The sequence below is a fragment of the Lentinula edodes genome (assembly GCF_021015755.1).
Source record: "Lentinula edodes strain Le(Bin) 0899 ss11 chromosome Unknown C8R40scaffold_28, whole genome shotgun sequence".
NCBI lineage: Eukaryota > Fungi > Basidiomycota > Agaricomycetes > Agaricales > Omphalotaceae > Lentinula > Lentinula edodes.
The window spans coordinates 357921-379210 of record NW_025764334.1 but is presented as its reverse complement, the minus strand read 5'-3'; the positions used below and the strand labels follow the sequence as shown (position 1 = coordinate 379210).

The following is a 21290-nucleotide window of genomic DNA, read 5'->3' as shown; positions in this document are numbered from 1 at the left end:
ACCCATGGATCATTGTTTACTGCAGGATGTATTGAGTTGAGACTTGTAGATGGCAAGCAATTTTGCTAAGTCAGAATTCTTCTTCATAATGCCTTGCAAAGTTTGAAGTGATTTCTTCAATTTGTAGCACTTCTTATATCAATACTGTAAAATAAGGCAGCAGCCACAGCATGCAGTATACTCAATGCATACATATGAATGTATCATGTCACAGAGTTCAACTGTTAAAGTACTCGTGGTGTTGACCCTCACTTAAAGTAAAAACTGCCGGAGAACACGGCATTGATTCCGGCGACTCCGCAGCACCGTTTCGTGGTAAAATTTAGGCGTTTAATCTGCTGACCAATTATTGGTAATCATGCTAAGCGCCCAGTTAGTCTTTTATAATATAGGATGCTAGTGATTATGTAATTTCCCTCGATTCAATCATCCAGCTAGCAAACAACCACCTTCATTAAATTTCTCATATCCAGCTAAGTACGAATATTCCAACTTCCATGGCGTCAGCCTCGTGGCCACCACAGCTCAAGTAAGCCTGCGCTTGACTTGCTCGATTTCTTCGTTCTTATGTTGACCTCAGAGATTGGGTTGCGAAATGTTTGGGACAAATGACCGACAGTAATAGAAAGGAAGCTCAAGATGAACTAAGGCAGGTAATTGCTGACGCTTTTGCCGCACACACACTTTGGACAACAGACTGGAACGGCGTACAACTGGAAAGGTTCGGGCCCCATCGAGATTTGGTATCTTCACCCCCTCATGCAAACTTCAGTCTTTTACCAAAACCGGCCCCTACTCTTAAACGCAAGATGTATGTGTCTCCGAGATGCTGTTCTTGCCAAGAATTCTGACTTAATCGATAGAAATGATACTGCCCCCGTCAGCAAGAAAGCCAAAAAATCATCTCTCAAGCAAATTACAGCTGGCACTGCATCTTTGGACTTGAATGATCAAGCAGCCCTCAACCGTAGAGCAGAGCGTTTTCAACGCGAACACGAAATTGAGCGGCAGAAGTCGAGAAATTCGTCGTTGAAGGCAAACGTTCACAATAATCATCTCTTCAATAACAGCTCTTGGAATGCTTCTCGTTCAGCATCTCCTTTTGGGAACTCCGATGAACCAGAAGCGGATCCGGTGTGTTCCTGCGCTTGAGTATATTGTGTCGCTGACAGAGTGAGCAGAACGTCATCGACTGGGACCGTTTCACAATAGTAGGGACCTCGAGGGAAATTTTCAAAGATTATTTAAGATTGACAGATGTGCGTTCCTGTTCGTGGAAATCGGGGCTAGCCTCAGTCATATTACTAGGCCCCAAAACCAGAAACAATTCGACCTTATGCTGTCCTTCAAGAGACACTTGTACAACTCAAGAAACGATGGAGAGAAAAGTGCTCGTACGACTGGATATGTAATCAGTTCAAAAGTCTTCGTCAGGATCTTACTGTGCGCTGATCTCTTCCTTCCTTATCCACAACCGGTGCTTTGCATGCGCTTCTAATTGTCTCCGTCCCCAGGTTCAACGCATCAAGAATGACTTCACGGTACAGGTCTACGAAATCCATGCGCGTATGGCACTTGAAAGCGTACGCTTTTGTTGCCTCTTTTGACTCCGCCTCAACAAGCTCTGACTAGAACGATATGGTGGAATATAATTCATGTCAAGCAACGCTCAAGACGCTCTACGAATTGGGAATACCTGGAAAAGTGGAGGAGTTCACGGGATACCGGATACTCATGCTCCTACACGGGCGCAACAGAAGCGGTAATTGTTCTGTTCTTCAACAGTCGCATTGTTGATTTATTTTCCCCTTTGATACTGGACAGAACTCAATTTGTACGTAGGTCAACTAACACCTAGACAGAAAGCGGATCCGGCTGTGCGACACTCTCTCGATGTTCAACGCTCACTTTCAATGGGCAACTATCATGCTCTCTTCTTACTGTATTTGAATGCCCCGAACATGGGTGCTTACATTATGGATCACTTCATTCCCCGAGAAAGAGTCAAAGCATTAATGGTTATCACCAAAGCGTGGGTCTGAACTCATTAACTTATTTCATGATCTCACACCTATTCCCTAGTTACCGGACAATATCACTATCTTTCATCCAAAACGAGCTCGGATTTGACGACTTGGATTCTACTATTAAATTTTTGGAAGAACACAAGGGCGCGCATTTCACAAACCCCACTAGTTCTAATAGCCAGAAAATTGTTGAATGCAAATCGGCAGCCACTTACCTAGGGCAAGTGTATGAAGAAAAGTATCGCAAAGTGGGGATAAGGGGTGCCGTATAGTTCTGTACTATACTGAGTAATAACTGTCTTGTGTTTGAGTATGTACTTCCCATTATTTGGATTTTACAGAAAGATGGCCACAAATTTCAATGAAAGTTGAACTAATCAAGACAGATTCCAGTAAATTAGAAGAACGGAACAGGCAAAGCGAATTTAATTGATACAGCAAATGCGACGCGGGGTCTGCGTTGGGGTGGACCTATGTACATAAAAAAGTAACTACGAGATATTTTTCTGGTAAGAGAACTATTATATGTGCCGGATATGAATTTCAGGAATGTGTGAGATAACAGAGACGCGCTATTTTCCCAGTAAGCCTTCTGCCTTCAGTTGGTTTACACGTGCACTGAAAACATTGTAGTCCATCGACGAAGGTGGCATATGACCCAGATCTTCGGCAGTTTGCAGATGAAAGAGAGTCGAAGTCTCCTTCTTCCAGCTCTGTGGTCGCTGCCAAACTATCCAGTCTTCGGGAATCTGCGGGGACGGACGCCACTCGGAATTATGAGTGGAAGCATTTGGAGGCAATTCGCTCAGAGTCGGAAGATCTTCAAACTCGTAAAATTCCTCTGGTTTTGACCAGTCTTCTATGCTCTCTATGGTGATCTGCCGCGGAATGGGGCGACGGCCAGGTGAATGGAATGAGGGAGATTGAAGAGCACTAGATTGGACAAGACGGGGAAACTGGTGAAATACGGGTGAAGCGGGAGGCGTATGGGGTGGTGATGGATGCGGTGACTGAGATGGATAAGGATTGATGATGTCTAAATAGTTCACAGGGGAATCAGGCCACGGGGGGGATTCAGCAAATTGAGGCTGACGATACGGGGGCCACCATGTAGTACATATTTGACCCTCCAAAGCCGTTGTATTGTGCCCTGAGTGAATAGAATCTAGATGATCAATCAAGGTAAGCTCGCTTTCCAAAGGGCGGAGGCTTTCGCATATCTGGAAAGGGCACGAGAGTGGGACTTCCGACATGTGAGCAACCATATGTCGCTCCAGACTTCGGCGGGACAAATGGATACGATTGAGACATCGGAATGCGCAACGCCATTCTTTTCGAGTGATGGTCCGGGATGTTCCAGCCTGAAAATAGAATTGGAGAGTGCAGTCTAACGTTAAAATCATTAAACGAGGAGAGAATTGTTGTTTTTGAAAACTCGCCTGTCCATTTTTCTGAATCTTTTGAATAGTCAAAGAATGCTGTCGAATAAGATGCTGCATGAAGAGAAATCAGAACTTTTATTGACAATATAGTTCGAAGTTCATTCCCAAGTAGATCAAGTGTATAAAGACAAGTATGATATGCTCTGAATGTTGAAAGTACATTTTAAATGACCGGAAGATGAAGATCGTAGGTCTCCGTTGCAGCATGAGTGTAAACCTACCAGTCTATAGGCCTCCCAACAAGCGAGGACAGCATTACAAGGTTCTGGAGTTGTTATTTGACATCTCACCCCCTGGGGCAGCATGGTCTTCTTTGCAATGTCAACTACTGAGTTTGCAGTATTAAGACTTGCAGCCAATGTGGACATTACACATGAGCCCCTGATATCATCAAACAATATTTTGCCCCGAATCCCTGGACTGGATGGGATTTGGGCCTGTCGAATGGAAGTGAACAAAAGAAAAGTTGAAAATGTCACGTTTTCGTTGATGACACAGATGTCATTTCAGGCACATTGTTGATGTACACACTGTACTATGTATGTAGAATTTTCAGTATTGGGTATCAAGGCCTGGGTCAGAGACTGGGAAGTCATGTAGGTCTGATATTTTATCGAATTCAGTCAATTTGACTCCAGTCACATTCAAGTATCAAAACTATAAAAAACTGTTGGCCCCGCTGAAGCAAGAGTTGCACAAATCCTAGTTATGTCTGGACCTGGTTCCATAGAAGTCAGAAAAGCATTGCACTGTTCCTAATGTACTCAAAGCAGCTGCCAGAAAGACATTGTGCCATTATACCCTATGATGAATACTGCTTTAATGTTACTTTTTTAGTCGTGCTTCTGCAGCTCTAGCCCTCCTCTCTCTTTCAATCTTTGCTTTCATTTCTGATGTCAAGCCTGCGGTGCCTGCAGTATCACCAGCACTGCCTCCAAGTTTATGAGGACCAATTGATGGAAAGGAAATGAACGGTGCACTTTCTTCCACTGTTGGCTTCTCTTTCTCCTTACCCTCTCGCTCTTTTAACCGATCTTTTAATCCTTTCCGTCGGACCTTCTTTTTTTCATCGCGTTCGTCCTCCATCTCTTTGCTGAGTGCACTCGGAATATGTGCAGCACCAAACCAGTCCCACCAATCTGGATGTGCCCCAGCATTACGACGGAACACATCACGAATGGAACGAGATTGGGCAAGGTCATATGCAGTACGTCGCCGCTTGGAAGCAGATTCATCCCCTTCTACACTATCAGCTTCGTCTTCCGAACGGGGAACGGGTATGGTGGGATCTGCACACATCTCCAGCATCCAATTCGTCACATCCTCTTGGCCCGAGAAGGTTGCAAGCTGCAGTAACGTCGCGACACGTTTCTCCCCGATCCATTCTGGTAGTCGAACATTAATACCTCCAAGATTGTTCCCTTCACGCTCCCAGAAGGCAATCAGTGGCTCTAACCGCCCTTTGCTGACCATCTCCACAAGTCGTTGCCATTTTTCTCGGAGTATTTCCTCTTCCTTACTTAGCTTGACCTGTTTGCTTTTGGGTTTTTCGGGTGCCAATGGTGCCGGAATAGCAGGTATTGGTTTGGGTTTCGGGAGGGATGCAAGGTAAGCTTCATCTTGAGCTCTCAGAACCTCTTCAGTGAAGTGCGAAACTTTGACCCTTGTCAACTCCTGCAAGCAACGAGACAGTTCAGATTGTGTCTACGGAAATAATGAATTTCCAAAAAGTCTGCCACAGTAAAGAGGGCTCTTACTGGTCGCCTAGTTGGAAACGGGAAAGTGCGTAAACGTTCGTCAGTTTTGGAGATGGGGCTTCCTTCATAGTCCATGAAAATTTTTCGATTGGGGCCGCTGGCTCTGATGAATATTATCTCGCAGTCATGAATTTCTTCTTCCCAGGCAGACAAAAGAGCCCGAATGTCCTGTGGTGACGAGGATTGAACGGAAGTATCCAGTACGGAATAGGAAACCTACCTCTCGCAAAGCTTGCTCCCCATATCGTCGTAGCTGTGCACCGGCACTCTTTGCATTACCTTTGGCGTTATCGTTGAGACTTTGTGAGCCACCTTGCTTCCTACGAGCTAAATTATCGTCAGTGAGCAGGATGTGAACGACCTAGCCTCAATAGACTGACTGGTATATCTATGAAACGTTTTATGCCTCAGCACTTCCATATCAGATACTGGTTTCTTAGTTTTCTTAGACTGTACTTCAGACTCTTTTCCGGCGTTACTGACACGAACGATAGCTCCAGCAAAATGACCACCAGCGACCATGAACATGGCCCAACTGCGGCCACCGGATTTTGCTTCCTGCAGGTCTTTTAATGCTTGAAGGTGATCATCCTCCGGTATATCATACGGAAACAGTACGCGATAAACCCCAATTTGAGTAGACGGGGAAGAATGGAACCAGGAAATCGCAGTACGAGGACTTCGTCTTGTAGAAAATTCTGGGGAGATCGACCTTTTACGCGGCTTTTGTTTGTCGACGAGGGTAGAAACTGCATCGTGGCCAGAGTCAGAGTCTATTTCTTCGTCAGATGATTCCGATCCAGACAACGAATCCTCGAGGGCTAGAGAGACATTAAGTTCCTCCATTTTATGTCTACGAAAATCTCACCGTCAATGAGCTGGTTAAAGTCGGACTCTGATACAGGTTGACCACCATTCAACCGATTTTTGACATTGTACCTATGCCAATCCGATCTGAAATGAGTTCTCTGTTGATCGACATCGGCAAAAGAGACTCCTAGGCAGATATTGCATGCTGTTGTTGCAGAAGTTGATGACGGCGGAATGGCTTCTATCGATAGAGGAGCAGGCTGATTATCACCGACCGGGGAGTTTCGTGGTACGAGTGATTGCAGGAGGTCAGAAGGTAGCGAATAGACATGGTATATAGACATCACGGAAGGATGCGAAGTTAATATTTTGAAGCTCTTGACTGTTATACTTATCCTCTCGAACGGTTCCGAATCGTCGTCAATGGCCCGGAGATGACTTGTAAGTAAGTATAAGTTACCCACGTGGCGTTTAGCGCTCATCTCCTGTTCTAGTGACACGACTTTTACACGACTTTCTTCTTCACTGGTACATACACGATGGTTTCCTCAGAGTTTTCCGATAGGCCCTTGAAGAAGCTCGTTCTTTTCGACGTTGATGGTACTCTTAGTCCGGCGCGTCAGGTATCCCCTATGTCGTTCACGCGTTTTGTCCACAAATCAAGATTGAACGATCTAGGCTGTATCTCCGGCGGTCACCAAAGCCTTGCAGGATCTCAGGAAAAAAGTAGTTATCGGATTTGTTGGAGGCTCAGATTTCGTAAAGATTTCCGAGCAGCTCTCTGTATCTGGTAGCAACGGTGAGAATCTTTATTTATGCCTTGATTTGTTGTTGAAAGATTCACTGTCTATAGTGGTCGATGATTTCGATTACGCCTTTGCAGAGAATGGACTCACGGCGTATAAATCGGGGAAACTCCTTGCCACTCAATCCTTCATCAAGTTCCTCGGCGAAGAAAGATATAAAACACTCGTCAATTTCATTCTGCACTATGTTGCAGACTTAGATATTCCAATTAAACGGTTCGTGTTCTGATACTTGGAGACACCGCCGCGCACCCATAATCCCCAGTGGAACCTTTGTAGAGTTCAGAAATGGCATGATCAATGTCTCTCCCCTCGGGCGTAACGCGACGTTGGTACACACTCTTCACGAACGGCAAGCATGATCCTGATATCGATATTTTAGTATCGCAGAAAGGAACGAATTTGAGGCATACGACAAGGTACTGCTTGATCCAAATCGTCTATCATCTTTTCTACGACCTCTATCCAGAAACAGGGCATTCGAGCGGCGTTCGTGAAGGTCTTGCAAGAAAAATTCGCTGATTATGGCCTAACCTTCTCGATCGGCGGTAAAATCTCGTTTGACATCTTCCCTCAAGGCTGGGACAAGACGTACGCGTTAAGACACGTTGAGCAAGAAGGATTTGAAGAAATTCACTTCTTCGGTGACAAAACATACAAGGTAACGTTGTGCTCTCTTTATGCCATCGCATTCGCCAATCATTCGTTAGGGTGGCAACGACTATGAGATTTTCTCGGACCCCCGCACTATTGGCCATTCTGTGGATAACCCTGATGATACTATCAGAATACTGAAGGAGGTTTTCCAAATTTAATAGATACGGGCACGATATGGTTGTTTTGTGGGGAAACCACAACGCGCATACTTTAACCAGTACAGTACATGTGTCGACGAAATCGAGGATGTTTTGGTCTACATAATTCTGATCATAACATAAACATACGCTAACGATACATGGGCAAGATAAACTTAAGACTAAATTCTAGACATGAAATATCTTCCAAAAAACGCTACCAAGAATCAGTATCGAAGCGCTCTAACACAGCATTTGCATCTTCTACATCTTTCTGCGCTTTCTTTCGCATATAGAAGATGGGGCAGTCCTTACTAGTACATAAAACGTCCTATACATTTCAATCTGGTCAGTGCAAAAAGAAATATATCAAATACAGAACTAACCTGATGAAGAGAGCCTTGACAACGTTGACACTGCGTCCAGAGTCGGGAAAACCTGATCTGAAGCTCTGAAGCCGAAGAAACCTGCTTTTGATATAGCTCGCCCATGCGAGGCCTACAATTTTTGCAAACAGCACCATTTTCTACGTATAGTGATCAATGCACGGAATTCGAAAAGTGAGGTTTTAAGTCTCACTATTCGTGCTGTTGTTGGCACGAAGGGCAGTTTTGCACCCAAGGCAAGTCACGGTCTTAACTGCGAACTTCATCAAACCGCCTATTGTGGGCGTAGCAATTTGGATCGTCCGAGTATGCTCGCCAGTCACTGAGAAAATGATGAGAATTCCGAGCAGAAGAAGGATGGCATATAACTCACAAAGTGAAGAGGCTTTCTCACCGAGGATAGGTTCGAAAATTCTCATCAAAGGCTTGGAGAGTTGATTATCCAGATAATATCTGGTGTCGATCGGGATATTGTTGTCTAGCACGTACAGCGGGTCCTCAGCATTTTCATACGCCGCAGCACCTAACGAGATATTGAACATCTGCTTGATGCAAGATATCATCTAACTGCCGACGCACCTTTCATACCCTTTACAATCACATATGCAACACGGTCGCCAAGCGCAGGAGCAGAACCGGCGTCTCGCTTTTTCATCCTTTTTGCAAGTTCATCATGAGCTTGTTTGCCGGCATATTCTGCAAATCACTCAGTAAGCAACCACAAGAAGTTAGGTTTGCACATGCCAGTCTTAGCCAATGCCTTGGTGATAACGAGTTGAGACATGTCAATCTTGTTTTGAAGTAGATCAGAGATGGTCTGCTTCACATATCTGAGGAATTGTTGAACAGAATGCGGGACAGGTTGTGGGATTTGAACTCACTCCTCGGCACCCTTCACGTCACGGTTGATTAGCATTTTGTTAAGGCACGTTTCGATGACAGTAGACACCAGGCGGCAATTGTCTCGTCGAACCGTCTGAAAAGAATGAGAGTGGGTCAAAGGCGGAACAGAACAACTGATGTTTTACCTCGATACCCTTGGAGTCCATCTTATCATGCCCCTCTGGCCGGGTCCAATAGAGGCCCGCGTAACGCTTTTTACTGATAAGGAGATATGGATAATAAACCTTCTCAAACTCGAGCTTGATAGGTTTGATGAATTTTGCTGTGACGAAGTCCGCAGCTTGGCTGCCTGATTGACTAGCATTAAGCAGACGCACTCCCGCAGTGGGCCAGGGACTCACCGAGGGCCATCACGGTCTTTAAGTCAGTAGGACCAAAGCGCACCATGACAGAGTCTGTATCACCGTATATAACTTGCGCATCATGTGAGTGGCCGTTAGCAGTACTATATTCGGCCTCAACTTCCTGCAAGGACATAAATTTATGTTGTCTCTCGAATTTTAAACGTACCTGTTTCGTCCTCTCAATCATCTGTCGACCATAAGCAGTGACACTGGAGGAAATGGCCAAGCACGGCAATTTACCAATGGTGGCTCCAGTAAAGCCATACACGGAGTTAGCACTGACCTGTGAAACCATGTGAGTATACTGTCATCGACGAGCGGAGCGATATATGTGAAGGCACCTTCAGTGCCAACTGACGACCGTCCAAAACAGCACGCTTGAAAGGGTCAATCTCCTTCTTCAAGTCCGCCTTGGCGCGCTTACGCGCAGCAATCAAGTCTTCCAAAATCGTTGGTAACAATCCCTTTCGCTTTGAAGTAGTGACGAAAAAGTCTAATAAGAGATTATGTACGCTGTCCACTATCAGAAAAGAAGTAGCATACCATTGTTGGGGGTTTGGATGTAATCTCTGTCTTTGACCAACTCTAGCCGTTCAATTGTAGGCTTATCCAGAAGCGTCGTGTAACACAAATTGTGAGCCATCATGATCGAGGGATATAGCGAGCTAAAGTCAAGGGTGGCGATGGGGACGTCGTAATAACCTTTATGAGGCTCAATGACAGTTGCACCTTCATATTGGTCCTCGGAACCTAGAAACAAATTTAGTCGATGAGAAAAAGCAATAAAACATAACTGTACCTTCACCCTTCATCGCAGGAATAACATAGCCTTCATCATTCGCCTTGCGGAATAATTGAGACAAGACTTTGATTGACTGTCCTCGCGCGAGTAGATAATTGAACGGGACACCAGTAACACGAGCCATCTCGATATAATTGACAAAGCACATAAGTTTGTCAAGCAGTCGTTGTGGCAAATAGGCATCCTTCAGGCAATAGACAGCTAAACGACGCCTAGATTCAGGGGTCCCATTCTGGAGCTCTGTAATGACAGAATGGTGCACATCTTCTTTCTGCTCCCCGAGAAAGTGTGAGCAAACAGAGTTCAAGGTATAGCTACGAAGTTTATGCTCTCGTTGCATAAACTGCAGAACATCAAGCTGTAATCGGCCATCGAGAGGAGTCTCTTTGGAGTCCCGCTGTCCGTATGCCTTAGACGAGAAATGAGTGTCCTTAACTCTAGTCTGGACATCTGCCGGTTTATGAGCGAGAACTCCTCCGACGAAAACATAAAAAGGGTTTCACCTTTCAAGCGTCCCAAATATGGGAACCTCTGCGAGCCCAGTTCTTTCGCGCGATCAATGAGATATGGAAAATCGAAGCCTGCAATGTTGTATCCAATGATAAGATCGGGGTCGACTTCTTCTACAAAGTCTCTCCATTTCTCCAACATTTGTTGCTCGTCATCAAACGACAAAACCTGTGAGCCGACAATGTGCGAACACGAGTTTAGGGTGAAGACATTACGAATGAATGGCTGAGTCTCTCCTTGACGAGTAACCATGTTTGCAATCTGGATAACTGGGTCCTGATCTGCAGTGGGGAAACGACCGGGTTTCCCAGCGCATTCGATGTCAAAGCTGAGGATACGCAGAGGTGCGATCTTAGACCAATCTCCTTCCGGGGCATGAGAGATGAAAGCATTCCACCGGAGTTTGATCTCGATTTGACAGTGCGACTTCCGTCTGTCTGGAGGGACTAATTCGTATTGTCCTGCAGGGACCTCAATCCAATTCATCCCTACGACTTGGGTGTCAATCATGAATCGAAGCGTGTAAGCAATATTGCTCTCGAAAGTTGGGTACGAGTCTCCAATCGAGGTGGCAAAGAAGCCGCGGAAAGCGCATTCGCCTCTCTCAAAGAGACGTAATTACCAAGGGCCTTTTGTCAGTCTAGAAGGAAAGTAGTAAACACAGAGCACTTATCTCGAACTTTCGGGAGGGTCCTCGGGTCTGAAATCGTAAGTTTCAGAAAGGGACTCTTTGATTCGCCTCGATAACCCCATAAAGTGCGTTTGTTCACGGTCTCGATTTTCCGGACGGCACCATTTATTGTTAGACTCTGCTGTTGTGAATGAGTCGCTACTAGGAGTAAAAGAGGTATCTCACATTTAGATAATCTCTAAAGGATTCTATGTCTTCACCCTGGAAGCCACGCGGCACTGGAATGTAAAAGTAGGGAAGAAAATCGCGAATGTGAGCGAGCACACTGTGTCCCGTCTGTGGAGAATAAGCGAGATCCAACATAAGTCGTCGAGACGCACTTCTGTTACTCCGAACATTCTCAGAGCCGTGAAATTGCCTTCTGTATTCTCCTCGACATCAATTTGCTGAAATACTGGTGGCCAATCTAAGAATAAAGTGTGGGAGCAGGGTGCATTGCGTACCAATCTTGTCTACTTTCTCGTTGATTTTGTGTAATACAGGACGCGTCCATTGATCAGCACCTCCTTCTGCGGCTGCGACAGTGCACACACACATCAGAGCTGTGTCCCAGTGTCACTCGTATGGTCAATGCGCACCGCGTTTTCCATCCTTCTCCTCTTTCAATCTTTCCAAAACCGTGGCGAATGAGGGCTGATTCTGGGTCTGGGACCTCTGCGAAAATGAGGTCTCTATCTTTCGTTTCTTAGCGGCTGGTTCGTTTTCAGTATCTGGTCTTGCTCTATGTAGGTTCAAGTGTTAAAGCAGCGCGTCTTGAGGGAGGTAGCAGCAGCAACCAACCTTGAGCGAGACATATTAGCCTGAGTCGGGGTTAATGGACCTGGGGACATGATGGACAGTTGGTATTAGCCAGAGTCAAAAGACAACAAAGAAGAGCAAAGAAGGCGTTTAACCAGAGGAGAACGCGGTGTGACTTGAAGAGACAAACGTGACCTAACGTGACTGAATACTTAAATATGTGCAATAGAGTCTAAAGCAAAAAATCACTTTTCGTCGTTCGACGTGAACTAGAGCCTGTTGAAGCTGTTCTCAGCCAATCAAATCAGATCGAATCCCCTAGAAATCTGTTACTCATAACCTCCAATGTGCATCCAAAATTCAAATCGATTCATCAGACTACACAACTGAACTCGTTATGATCCTAGTAGCTACAGAAGTGCGGGGGACATCTCAATTATTGAATGTGGTCCTTTTTGACTGTAGTCCGCCTTGGAAACAAAATTTTTACCGTGAGGATCGCCGAATGTGAGCTAGTCGATAGTATATGAACATGAATTAGAATATCAGGAAAATATAGTCAGACGTACTTTGGCAACAATACTGCATCCAAGGAAGGCAGCAAATCCCTCCCCTGTATCACGGTATTCAGGATAATATTCAGGCAAGCTAAGAATTCTTATAGATCGAGGTTGTACGTCTGTCTGCAATTCTGGTTGGGCAATAAAGGGAGACAAACGAGATTGTAATGCTATTGCAATGCCTGTAAAGACGTCAAGATTGTAGTCGGAGAAAGGAGCTTATGAGGTCCTTGCCTTTGACATGCCGAGTCAGATCTCCTGTGACAAATAGACCCTGCCAGATATACTGCCTCATATCCAGCTCCGTTTGACGCACAGCATGCCCTGTCGCATTCTGCAATGAGACTGAACTTCTGCGTTTGCCTAATCCATTCAGCAAGGTTGGATCAAAGAGCGGTTCACAAAGCCTATGTCTCTCTTTTCCCAAAGTTACAGATTTGTCACGGAACTGGACGGTTATCAAGTCTAAGGCCTCGATCTCTCTTGCTCTGGCTTGTTCAGCCGCCGAAGCCTTTGCGTTGGCCTTCTTCTTCATTCCCGACTCGATGACAGCTTTTTCTTTGCCTGCGACAACAATAGCGGCTATGTCCGTTACCCCTTCATCATCTGGTAATGCTGTCTCTCCGTCAGAAGGCACTCTAATATGACCTTCCTGCAAAATTTGTTTCACGAAAGCGAGCAGCGTCTCTTCGATAATCTCCTCACTTGGCGTGATTTCAGAATCTGGAGGGAAAAGAGTCTTCATCAACGATGGGTTGGAATGTCGGAGGATGTGAACGAGATATTCCTGGCAATCTCGGATACCCAAAGGAATGGTGTCGCATGCGGACCGTTGAATGAAGCCTTCGTAGATAGGTGTTATATCTGTTTTATCATATTCAATGTCAACGACCACGCCGCTGAGGCTTGTCGTTGCATATAGTTGCGCCATTGGACGCTCAAGGATGGAAAAACCAGCGACGTTGAATCGTTCAAAGAACACTTGGCATGTCCTCTCGTAAGTATCTCGGGAAAGCCCGGGGTACATTGAAAGCAAAACTGGCGATTCGTTCTGTGCACGTCGTCTTTCCAATTGGTTGAATAACACATATTTCCTGGATTCACGTTGATCAAACCTCTTTCAAAAGAGCAATCCATCACTCACCAAATGGCTTCAGCCTGAGTCCAGTCTCTAACATCGCCATCCGCAAAAGGCCATGATATCGCTATATCTTGCCCAGCGGCCAGCGCGTCATCTAGTTGAGTACCGACCAGATAATCACCGACAGTCGCGTTCGGCGGAGCTACCAAGGGTAAAGAAGATGCTCTACTAGTCGATGCGCCAGTTTCTGTGCGGAAGTCGTTGGTGTTCGCGCTTTTTCGAAGGCCAACGCGTGCTTGAATAATCTACATCGACGTACGTTCTCGAAGTCCAAGAATAACAAAGACGAGGACTCACCACCGAAGGAGTTCTCAAGAGCTCGTGAAGACCTAAGGCGGCTCTGACAACTGTTCTTGCTGTCTCTATCACAACTACTGAAGCATCTCGAAAAGCCATTTTAGCAAAAGGCCTTGTCCGAGAATGAAAGAAGGAAAGATGGCACGTGACATCAGTACCGAAGTTTCCTGTGTAATATGTGTTCTCATTTGGGGTCTCATTGGCTAATCGCTGAACCCTCCTCAGTGATCATAACATATTGTCAGTGCCAATTGCAATGTACAATTATGAATTCTGGAATGCATAACTCATATATACGATACATGTGCATAGTGTACAGGGCCCGATTCCCATTTATGCACTGTTCTCAGCGAAGTTGAGTAGATCTGAATCGCCTTGATCACTGACGGTCATGACACTAAGAGTGGATGTAAGCTGAAAGAAAACTCGACAACCATATCACACGCACCCAACACGGAACAATTTCCCTGCAGCAGTACCCAGAGCAACATTGGTACCACCAAAGTGGTGCACCTGGGTTTTTGAAAGCATAGCGTAATACTCGAGCTCAGACTTTCGGAGAGGAGGACAATTTCCAGCGATTAGGACGAGCTTGGCTATAACATAAGGTTAATCAAAGGGACCTTCTCAGCCTCACGCTCCAGCCCCCGTAGAGACAACGACTGAAAACTCACCTTTGCCATTACGCATCTGCTTGAGAGCCGACTTGTATCCAAGAGTGTACTTACCGGACTTGACGACAAGACCAAGTCTGGCAGTAATGGATTCGGTATTCTTGGCGGCCTTGGACTTTTTTGTGGGTGCCATTGCGGTAAGCTTATCGTTCTTCAGCTGCGTAGGTGTGATGATTTTGGATTTCTGACACCTATACAGCTGGGAAAGCCATTTCCACGATCACTGGGTGTGAAATCATAGCTGCTCGTGACTTGATCAATATTGGTGACTCCTCGCGAGCTGACTCTCACGTGGCCTATTTAAGCTTTGTTGAACTTCAAGACCTTCATGGCGCGCTCAGCCGACAAATCTCAGCCTCTCTACGACGATAGCGATCCGGATACTGAGCCAGAGACTTTCAAGCCCCAGCGTAATGGAACGCGCAAACGACTCAGCGAGGCTTATAATCCAGACAACGATGCTAGCTTCGCTTCGGATTCAGGAGTCAGAGCCCAAAAATCGTCTGTCGACATTAATGACGATGCTGCTGAAAAGCGTAGACGTAGAAAGAGCACCAAGATTGCTGTCCCAGAAAATGCTCATGCCGGCCCTTCTTCAGAAGGTAACGATGAGGTGGACAAATCGAGAACAATCAAACAGAAGCAACAGCTTACAACTGTCGCTCCATTGGCGCCTCCAGAGAAGGAGTCAATCGACATCCTGAGCTCGAAATTTGAAGAATGGATGAAGTTAACAACTGATAATGTGAGTTCACATCACGCTCTATGCAATTTGACGCGACTTATCTTCGCCCCTAGAAAATCACGGCTGCCAATACTTGGGAATTTGCCCTCATCGACTACTTTCACGAGATGTCTCTATTGCGAAACACGGACGACAATACCATTAATTTCCAGCGTGCCTCTTGTACCCTCGATGGTTGTGTCAAAATCTGGACTAGCCGTGTCGACAGCGTTGGGACTGAGACCGCTAAACTTGCCTCGAATTTAGCATCAGGAGGTACCATGGACGAAGACGAAGAAGCTGGCTCTGATGATCCCGACAGGGAACAGACGAAACAGAAAAAGAAGAGAGCTTCTCGCCGAGAGAATAATTTGTCTGATGCGTCTCAACTCAGGAATAAAAAACCGGATTTGGAGTTCAGCGTAGATCCTCTTTTCCGCAAAACCTGTGCCGATTTTGATGAGGGAGGTGCTCAAGGCCTTCTCATGAATCATTTAAGCTTGGGAGTTGGTCAGGATGGGAGTCTGCGAGTCGTGTTCGACGCGAGTGATTCTATCAGCAAGGAAGACGAGGACGACTTGCACGAGCCTGAAGATTTGATTGACTTGACTCAACTACGCGGTTCGAAACCTTTCACCAAAACTCTCAAGCATCTTTTTGACCACTTCTAATTTTCAGCCGAGTTTATTCCCGACCTTGACGGTCTACAAAGCAAGGCGATATCACAAGAATTATCTGATTTCTCGTTTACACAAAATCCTTTGATGAACGATGATACCACCTTCTTCCAAGATGACACCATAGCAGATGGTTTCGATGACGACGATGACGATGGCTTTGAAGCTATGATGGTTGATGGCGCCCCTCCTGTTGAAGACTTCTTCGTTGGTGACGATGCAGTTGGTGATGATTACGGGGCCGGTATGATGGATGGAGAGGATTTGGGGGATGCCAACTCCAATGGATCTGTTGGCCCTATGGGTAACGGGCAAGGTGGCACAGAACAGTTCGTTCCCTTCGATCCCCGTCATGCCCCGAACCAGAGAGATCTTATGCTTGCAATGAACACTGAGGATGGCGGAGGAATGATGGACTATTTCGACAATACCTTCCTACAGAATTGGGCGGGACCCGAACACTGGAAAATGAGAAAACCAATCCGGAGACGTAGGTTTCTGTATTTTATGTATTTCAGAAATATTCAAACTCCCCATTTACTTAGCTGATGCTGATACTGCCCCAAAAGTTGCCAAGCCGCGCAAAGAGAAGAAGGAACCCAACAGGATAGATTTTCTTACCCCATCAGATCCTGGAAAATCCTGGAAAATCATCGCTGATGAACTGTTTGCTCCACCAAGTAAAGGAGCCTCAATTAATTTGCCTGGAACCAGTGCTGCCGCAAAGAAACGAAAGGCGAAGGACGAGAAGAAGCGGGACAATCATTGTCTTCCTGATGATATGCATTTCTCCAGTCGTCAGCTCGTTACGCTGTTCTTGAAGCCCAAGTTTTCGGTTCGTGGTTTCTGACATAGCCGCAAGCGTTTGAAGCTCATTTTGTATAGCTTAAGATGCGCGGACAACGAGCACCGGCTCCCACGAATGCGGAAGGTGAAGTAGACGAGAATTTCTGGGCCCAAGCCGCAGCTGACCAAGCTGCTGGACGAAGTGGAGGAAATGATATGGATGATAGTAAGCTGGATTCCCCTGATTATTATCACTTTATTGATGATATCGAACAGCTGCCGCAGGAGATGCCATCCCATTTAACACACAATTCTTCCATGACGATTATGATGACGGACCTGGGTTCGATGATGCTTACGATGGTGATGGTGGCGATGGTGGTGCAATTGATCCAGGCGAACAGGATCTTCTTGCCGCCACGCAGGGTCAAACCCGGAGGGTTAAACCCGAAGCAGTGAGGTTTACCAAGCGCGCGAAACGAGTCGACGTAAGAAAATTGAAGGAGAACATCTGGAAAGGTTTGGATATTGCCGTACCTCCCCCCAAGAACGCAGATGACGAGAGAATGGTAAGTACCAAGCCGTACAAATTCAGCACCGTCTTTCACCTACATGGCTTTTAGGACATAGACGAGGACGAACCTCTGCTCACGAGCCCTACTGAGGCTAGGCAGTTCACTTCGGTCATTTCTAACCTCCAGAGGTCATATCCTAGAGACAAAATGGAGGAGATCAGTACCAGCTTTTGTTTCATATGTCTTCTTCATCTAGCCAACGAACAAGGCTTGAAACTCGAGAACAGCGCAACCTCGTCATCAAATTCTGATGGGTCTACCGACACAAAGATTGGCAACATATGGGACCTTAAGGTTAGTGTTTGTATGCATGTCAGCGTTTCTGGCGTTAATTTTTTGCAGGTCTATCGTGATCCAGAGGCCGCTCAGACGGTATGATTTCACGGTCCGTTACTATAGAGCTACACATATCTTCTCTCAATCACTCCTCGTCACTCTATCCTTTTCATCTATTGGTTTTATCTTAAATTTGGTACGTATATATAAGCTGCTTCTCGTACCCTTATTCTAAATAACACACTACATACTGGTAACGATGTATATAACTTATGTTGGATGAATATGTTGTATCTTTACCTGCAAAGTTCACTGAACATTGTTTATTCCTCTTCGAATTTATTGTAGTTCTGTCCTTATATACGTTTGTCTTCGCTCAAAATGGGCATACATATATGACAATGTGATATGTACGATTAGCACTGCACTGCACTACATCATTTACTTAGCTGAATAACCCACTGAATATTTTTGAAGTCTTTCAGCGCGACGAAACTCATATGCATGCGTACCTGGGTGTATAATTATATCGCTTTACAAATTGCAAATGACGGGTTGAGGACTGGTGCTCTCTAATCGCAATACAATTGGTTTCTCATCTTCTCATGCTGCCTCCTACGACCTCATGTTAATCGCCAGATTATCGAGTTCCTTCCGAGTTGATAGGTATGTCACAAAAAAATCCGTAAAGCTAGGAACCTCAGTGCATCTACTTTTATCAAATCTGCCCTGAGGGTTCCATCTACCGACGAGGACGCCACACTACAAAAGATATAAATTGCAGAGACCACACGGTGTCGCTACGTCGCTGATTCCTTCCGCCGTTGTTTGGACTTACTCAATCAAAGACGCTCAGCACGGCTACTCATCCTGTCCGAACTCAGTCGGAAATAGTGCATCGGGGCTCAAGCGCTCAACACTCAGCGCTTAGCCTTTCAACCAGAAGGCTGGTTAACATGTAATAATCCGAGTCATTGATTGCGAACCAGACTTTGTTTCAGTTTAATTTCCTCTTTAAATTTCTCGAGCGTCAAATAATGGCCATGGGGCTCGAGTAATTATAATTGCAAATGTTGACCACAATGTAGGGAGGTCTTGAACGGGACTCAGTAGTCCTCAAAAGAGTCAAAACTAATACTGTCGCCCTCGGAGCTTCAGGTGGGGGTGTCCTCGAAGCGTTGAAACGAACCTAAACGAACACAGGACACGATACAGCCACACGTACGATCGGTATTCTAATATAAGCAGCCAACAGTCAATTTACTTAAATCAAGCACATGGGTATTGAGCTTCTTCCTGATTTCCTCAAAGAGGTGATTGCTCGAGTGAATTATACTACATCACAGCTACATACAACAATGCTCTATGATGATGATACATATTGCATGGAAGACCACGGCATTATTCTTGAAACATCACAAAAAGACAACGAGGTTACAATACAAATAGGAAGAACACTCAACGACGGATTGTATCAAGGAAGGGACTGGGAAGATGATTGCGATTACAAAAACAAGCTAGAAAAACCACGGCCGGAGGGCACGGAAAAACAACGATATGTAGTACAGTACAAATCAAAAATCGAATGTAGGGTAATGAGAAAAATTAACGAGGACCATGAAATGGTATCGGATAAAATATGGAATTTTGCGTGAATACATAAATCTTACATTGGGAGGGGTCGAGAAAGCCTCAGTTGTGGCTGCCAAGAACCCATGGATACATGGTGCATGCTGACCAAAATAAGATCTTCAAGCTTGATAAAGTCTTCCCCAGTCCCGCTTAAACCAACCCGCCAGCGAGAGTCGGACTCATCTTCTAACGCTTGATTTTGGCGCTCCTGTACATACAGTGTGAGATAAAGAGATTCGGCAACAGAGAAAAATAGACCGACAGATATAAATCTTTGTACACATTTTGCAACGTTCTTAGCAAGCTTCGCCTTGGTTATCGGTCCAGGGGGAGTTCGAAAATCTTTTGTAGGAATTTGACGACTCCATTGGCGATAACCTGGCCACTGAGGAGGTTTTCAATAAGTAATCACGGGAAAAGGATGAAAAAAAAGAAATTATTTACCTCCAGTCGAATGGAAACACTAGGTCCTCTGCCTTCGAATACAGTCTGCTCTCTATCTAACAGTCGTCTCACGCGAGAATGAAGGGCATCGGAAAGCGAGATGCCACATTCACTGGGATTTTCCATCCAGAAGTAAATAGGTCTATCGAGTTCTACCTCGTTGACGTAGCGCCTTTGATCCGATATGGTATGCGGTTTATACATGGGCTGAGGTATGAAAGGGTATGCAACCGATGCGCTAGGTAAGTTGAGCGCATTCCTGAAGTCTAGCGCTTGATCTCGATGAGTGTATTGACCTGAGTTATCCTGTATTTCTGTTGGATTGTTGGTTATCTGAAGAACGGGTGTGAGTCGGGTTCAAAGGAGGAAAGTTAGATGAGGCTCACTGGTACACGAGACAGCAGCAACGACTCTTCTTCCCCACCCGAAGAATGATATGGGGCTTGGTCAACTGGCGGCGAGCCACCAGGCGAAGAGAGTGGGATAGAACCCGTGCTGTACGGCGAAAGCATGACTTCAGACGACCCAGGTGTTGACAATTGAGCACTGGAGGGCCTTGCCACATACGAATGATACTGATGATGGTCGGTAGGAAGATAACTTGAAGACGCATAAGAGGAAGAAGACGCATAGGAGGAAGAAGACGCATAAGAGGAAGAAGGGTAGGAGGAAGGGAGGACGTGGGCATTCGACAAAGGAGAGGGACTGGAAGTCCACGAGGTCGGATGCGAGGATATAGAGTATGACGTGTAATTAGCAGAAGGGGGGTACGAAGTGGGAGGATACGAAGAGTAACGCGTGGGATACGCATGGGGTGCTAGACCGTGGTTGGAGCTAGAGAAGTCTGAGTCGGTAGTATAACTTGAAGGAACTGTTAAAGCTGGGTCTGAACAAGTAGCTGGAGTATGAATGTGAGAGATGGTCGAGTAAGGCTCTTGCTGTCGGGTGTAAATAATTTGCGAGGCTTCTTCCTGGTGCTGAGGGTAGTTTGTTGGTGAAAGTTCTCCTTGGTGATGAGAATAATTTACACGCGGTACATCCTCAAGGTAATTATCTGGTAGTACTCTTTCTTGGTATTGGGGATAGTTAGTTTGTGTAATCCCCTTATGTTGATCATTATAATTCGCTAGTTGCTACGGATATAAGTCAGTGATCTGGGTGTCATTAAAAGGCATCAACCTACAGAATAATTATAACGAGGCATATCCGAAGAGAACGTATGTTGTTGTGGGTCTGATTGAGGATACTGATGACTGGGATATTCGGAGGCGGTCCCGTATGGTGCTGTATCGAAAGATGAGGAGACGCTAAATTCCTCTTCGTTTTGAGAGTCAGCACTAGCAGCAAGGGATCAGTCAAATACAGCACGACCAGTATATAAAGGGACATCCTACTGCTTCGGTACTGCCATGTCGAGGAAATCTATATGGAAGCAGCAGAAACTAGGAACGAGTCTTATAACGTTTTATTCACAGCCATCTTTATGACTTTCCT

General features: G+C 45.6%; 9 protein-coding genes across 9 annotated transcripts; 3 read left to right on the top strand and 6 right to left on the bottom strand.

The window, feature by feature from the left end:
• Positions 1 to 497: 497 nt before the first annotated feature.
• C8R40DRAFT_1199416 (SAC3/GANP/Nin1/mts3/eIF-3 p25 family-domain-containing protein) lies at positions 498 to 2399 on the top strand (the record flags this gene model as incomplete). Its single annotated transcript, XM_046233109.1, has 10 exons — positions 498 to 529; positions 581 to 721; positions 773 to 811; positions 864 to 1134; positions 1182 to 1259; positions 1309 to 1443; positions 1515 to 1583; positions 1633 to 1762; positions 1825 to 2032; positions 2083 to 2399. 10 exons carry the CDS (start codon positions 498 to 500, stop codon positions 2297 to 2299), a joined length of 1320 nt encoding a protein of 439 aa, XP_046084092.1. The 3' UTR covers positions 2300 to 2399.
• C8R40DRAFT_411947 (uncharacterized protein) lies at positions 2399 to 3467 on the bottom strand. The gene is made up of 3 exons (XM_046234979.1): position 3467; positions 3248 to 3388; positions 2399 to 3181 (listed from the first exon to the last, which is right to left on the bottom strand). The coding sequence occupies exons 2-3, from the start codon at positions 3290 to 3292 to the stop codon at positions 2600 to 2602; spliced, it is 627 nt and encodes a 208-aa protein (XP_046084091.1). The 5' UTR covers positions 3293 to 3388; position 3467; the 3' UTR covers positions 2399 to 2599.
• Positions 3468 to 4146: 679 nt separating this feature from the next.
• C8R40DRAFT_1115107 (uncharacterized protein) lies at positions 4147 to 6503 on the bottom strand. The gene is made up of 5 exons (XM_046228548.1): positions 6095 to 6503; positions 5607 to 6047; positions 5447 to 5553; positions 5227 to 5394; positions 4147 to 5173 (listed from the first exon to the last, which is right to left on the bottom strand). The coding sequence occupies exons 1-5, from the start codon at positions 6378 to 6380 to the stop codon at positions 4295 to 4297; spliced, it is 1881 nt and encodes a 626-aa protein (XP_046084090.1). The 5' UTR covers positions 6381 to 6503; the 3' UTR covers positions 4147 to 4294.
• A 72-nt stretch (positions 6504 to 6575) lies between these two features.
• C8R40DRAFT_1161932 (eukaryotic phosphomannomutase) lies at positions 6576 to 7657 on the top strand (the record flags this gene model as incomplete). Its single annotated transcript, XM_046230190.1, has 7 exons — positions 6576 to 6659; positions 6715 to 6835; positions 6890 to 7058; positions 7108 to 7170; positions 7225 to 7261; positions 7312 to 7503; positions 7553 to 7657. The coding sequence occupies 7 exons, from the start codon at positions 6576 to 6578 to the stop codon at positions 7655 to 7657; spliced, it is 771 nt and encodes a 256-aa protein (XP_046084089.1).
• Positions 7658 to 7726: 69 nt separating this feature from the next.
• Positions 7727 to 12318, bottom strand: C8R40DRAFT_411621 (DNA polymerase family B-domain-containing protein). Its single transcript, XM_046234976.1, has 21 exons — positions 12260 to 12318; positions 12053 to 12205; positions 11851 to 11993; positions 11716 to 11787; positions 11593 to 11666; positions 11438 to 11548; positions 11255 to 11390; positions 10575 to 11195; positions 10069 to 10521; positions 9813 to 10019; positions 9611 to 9762; positions 9436 to 9552; positions 9267 to 9390; positions 9051 to 9214; positions 8904 to 8998; positions 8767 to 8852; positions 8602 to 8718; positions 8396 to 8545; positions 8216 to 8344; positions 8023 to 8162; positions 7727 to 7967 (listed from the first exon to the last, which is right to left on the bottom strand). The coding sequence occupies exons 2-21, from the start codon at positions 12100 to 12102 to the stop codon at positions 7854 to 7856; spliced, it is 3255 nt and encodes a 1084-aa protein (XP_046084088.1). The 5' UTR covers positions 12103 to 12205; positions 12260 to 12318; the 3' UTR covers positions 7727 to 7853.
• A 1-nt stretch (position 12319) lies between these two features.
• On the bottom strand, positions 12320 to 14276 carry C8R40DRAFT_411653 (actin-related protein). The gene is made up of 5 exons (XM_046234978.1): positions 14009 to 14276; positions 13715 to 13956; positions 12805 to 13664; positions 12580 to 12752; positions 12320 to 12522 (listed from the first exon to the last, which is right to left on the bottom strand). The coding sequence occupies exons 1-5, from the start codon at positions 14105 to 14107 to the stop codon at positions 12421 to 12423; spliced, it is 1476 nt and encodes a 491-aa protein (XP_046084087.1). The 5' UTR covers positions 14108 to 14276; the 3' UTR covers positions 12320 to 12420.
• Positions 14195 to 14889, bottom strand: C8R40DRAFT_411628 (50S ribosomal protein L30e-like protein). Its single transcript, XM_046234977.1, has 3 exons — positions 14683 to 14889; positions 14457 to 14604; positions 14195 to 14405 (listed from the first exon to the last, which is right to left on the bottom strand). The coding sequence occupies exons 1-3, from the start codon at positions 14813 to 14815 to the stop codon at positions 14342 to 14344; spliced, it is 345 nt and encodes a 114-aa protein (XP_046084086.1). The 5' UTR covers positions 14816 to 14889; the 3' UTR covers positions 14195 to 14341.
• Positions 14890 to 14896: 7 nt separating this feature from the next.
• On the top strand, positions 14897 to 18153 carry C8R40DRAFT_1115100 (condensin complex subunit 2/barren). The gene is made up of 8 exons (XM_046228547.1): positions 14897 to 15427; positions 15481 to 16027; positions 16085 to 16573; positions 16629 to 16918; positions 16969 to 17095; positions 17146 to 17438; positions 17493 to 17738; positions 17787 to 18153. Exons 1-8 carry the CDS (start codon positions 15011 to 15013, stop codon positions 17820 to 17822), a joined length of 2445 nt encoding a protein of 814 aa, XP_046084085.1. The 5' UTR covers positions 14897 to 15010; the 3' UTR covers positions 17823 to 18153.
• Positions 18154 to 19380: 1227 nt separating this feature from the next.
• On the bottom strand, positions 19381 to 20489 carry C8R40DRAFT_411372 (uncharacterized protein). Its single transcript, XM_046234973.1, has 4 exons — positions 20183 to 20489; positions 19797 to 20129; positions 19615 to 19737; positions 19381 to 19560 (listed from the first exon to the last, which is right to left on the bottom strand). Exons 1-4 carry the CDS (start codon positions 20306 to 20308, stop codon positions 19387 to 19389), a joined length of 756 nt encoding a protein of 251 aa, XP_046084084.1. The 5' UTR covers positions 20309 to 20489; the 3' UTR covers positions 19381 to 19386.
• Between the last annotated feature and the right edge of the window lie 801 nt (positions 20490 to 21290).

Bases quoted from the DNA above. Each gene is read 5' to 3' on its own strand.
- C8R40DRAFT_411947 (XM_046234979.1), bottom strand. From the start codon at position 3,292: ATGGTTGCTCACATGTCGGAAGTCCCACTCTCGTGCCCTTTCCAG. The intron at 3,182-3,247 runs ATATGCGAAAGC...GATTCTATTCAC, and splicing joins CACTCTCGTGCCCTTTCCAG to TCAGGGCACAATACAACGGC.
- C8R40DRAFT_1115107 (XM_046228548.1), bottom strand. From the start codon at position 6,380: ATGTCTATATACCATGTCTATTCGCTACCTTCTGACCTCCTGCAATCA. The intron at 6,048-6,094 runs GTGAGATTTTCG...ATGTCTCTCTAG, and splicing joins CTTTAACCAGCTCATTGACG to CCCTCGAGGATTCGTTGTCT. The intron at 5,174-5,226 runs GTAAGAGCCCTC...TTATTTCCGTAG, and splicing joins CGTTTCCAACTAGGCGACCA to ACACAATCTGAACTGTCTCG.
- C8R40DRAFT_411621 (XM_046234976.1), bottom strand. From the start codon at position 12,102: ATGTCCCCAGGTCCATTAACCCCGACTCAGGCTAATATGTCTCGCTCA. The intron at 11,667-11,715 runs GTACGCAATGCA...ATTGGCCACCAG, and splicing joins CGAGAAAGTAGACAAGATTG to TATTTCAGCAAATTGATGTC. The intron at 10,020-10,068 runs GTACAGTTATGT...ATTTGTTTCTAG, and splicing joins TCCTGCGATGAAGGGTGAAG to GTTCCGAGGACCAATATGAA.
- C8R40DRAFT_411653 (XM_046234978.1), bottom strand. From the start codon at position 14,107: ATGGCTTTTCGAGATGCTTCAGTAGTTGTGATAGAGACAGCAAGAACA. The intron at 13,957-14,008 runs GTGAGTCCTCGT...ACGTCGATGTAG, and splicing joins TCTTGAGAACTCCTTCGGTG to ATTATTCAAGCACGCGTTGG. The intron at 12,753-12,804 runs GCAAGGACCTCA...ACGTCTTTACAG, and splicing joins TCTGACTCGGCATGTCAAAG to GCATTGCAATAGCATTACAA.
- C8R40DRAFT_411628 (XM_046234977.1), bottom strand. From the start codon at position 14,815: ATGGCACCCACAAAAAAGTCCAAGGCCGCCAAGAATACCGAATCCATT. The intron at 14,605-14,682 runs GTGAGTTTTCAG...CTTATGTTATAG, and splicing joins GCAGATGCGTAATGGCAAAG to CCAAGCTCGTCCTAATCGCT. The intron at 14,406-14,456 runs GTGCGTGTGATA...ATCCACTCTTAG, and splicing joins GGGAAATTGTTCCGTGTTGG to TGTCATGACCGTCAGTGATC.
- C8R40DRAFT_1115100 (XM_046228547.1), top strand. From the start codon at position 15,011: ATGGCGCGCTCAGCCGACAAATCTCAGCCTCTCTACGACGATAGCGAT. The intron at 15,428-15,480 runs GTGAGTTCACAT...CTTCGCCCCTAG, and splicing joins TGAAGTTAACAACTGATAAT to AAAATCACGGCTGCCAATAC. The intron at 16,919-16,968 runs GTTCGTGGTTTC...CATTTTGTATAG, and splicing joins TCTTGAAGCCCAAGTTTTCG to CTTAAGATGCGCGGACAACG.
- C8R40DRAFT_411372 (XM_046234973.1), bottom strand. From the start codon at position 20,308: ATGCTTTCGCCGTACAGCACGGGTTCTATCCCACTCTCTTCGCCTGGT. The intron at 19,738-19,796 runs GTAAATAATTTC...AAACCTCCTCAG, and splicing joins GTGTTTCCATTCGACTGGAG to TGGCCAGGTTATCGCCAATG. The intron at 19,561-19,614 runs GTCGGTCTATTT...CTGTATGTACAG, and splicing joins GTGTACAAAGATTTATATCT to GAGCGCCAAAATCAAGCGTT.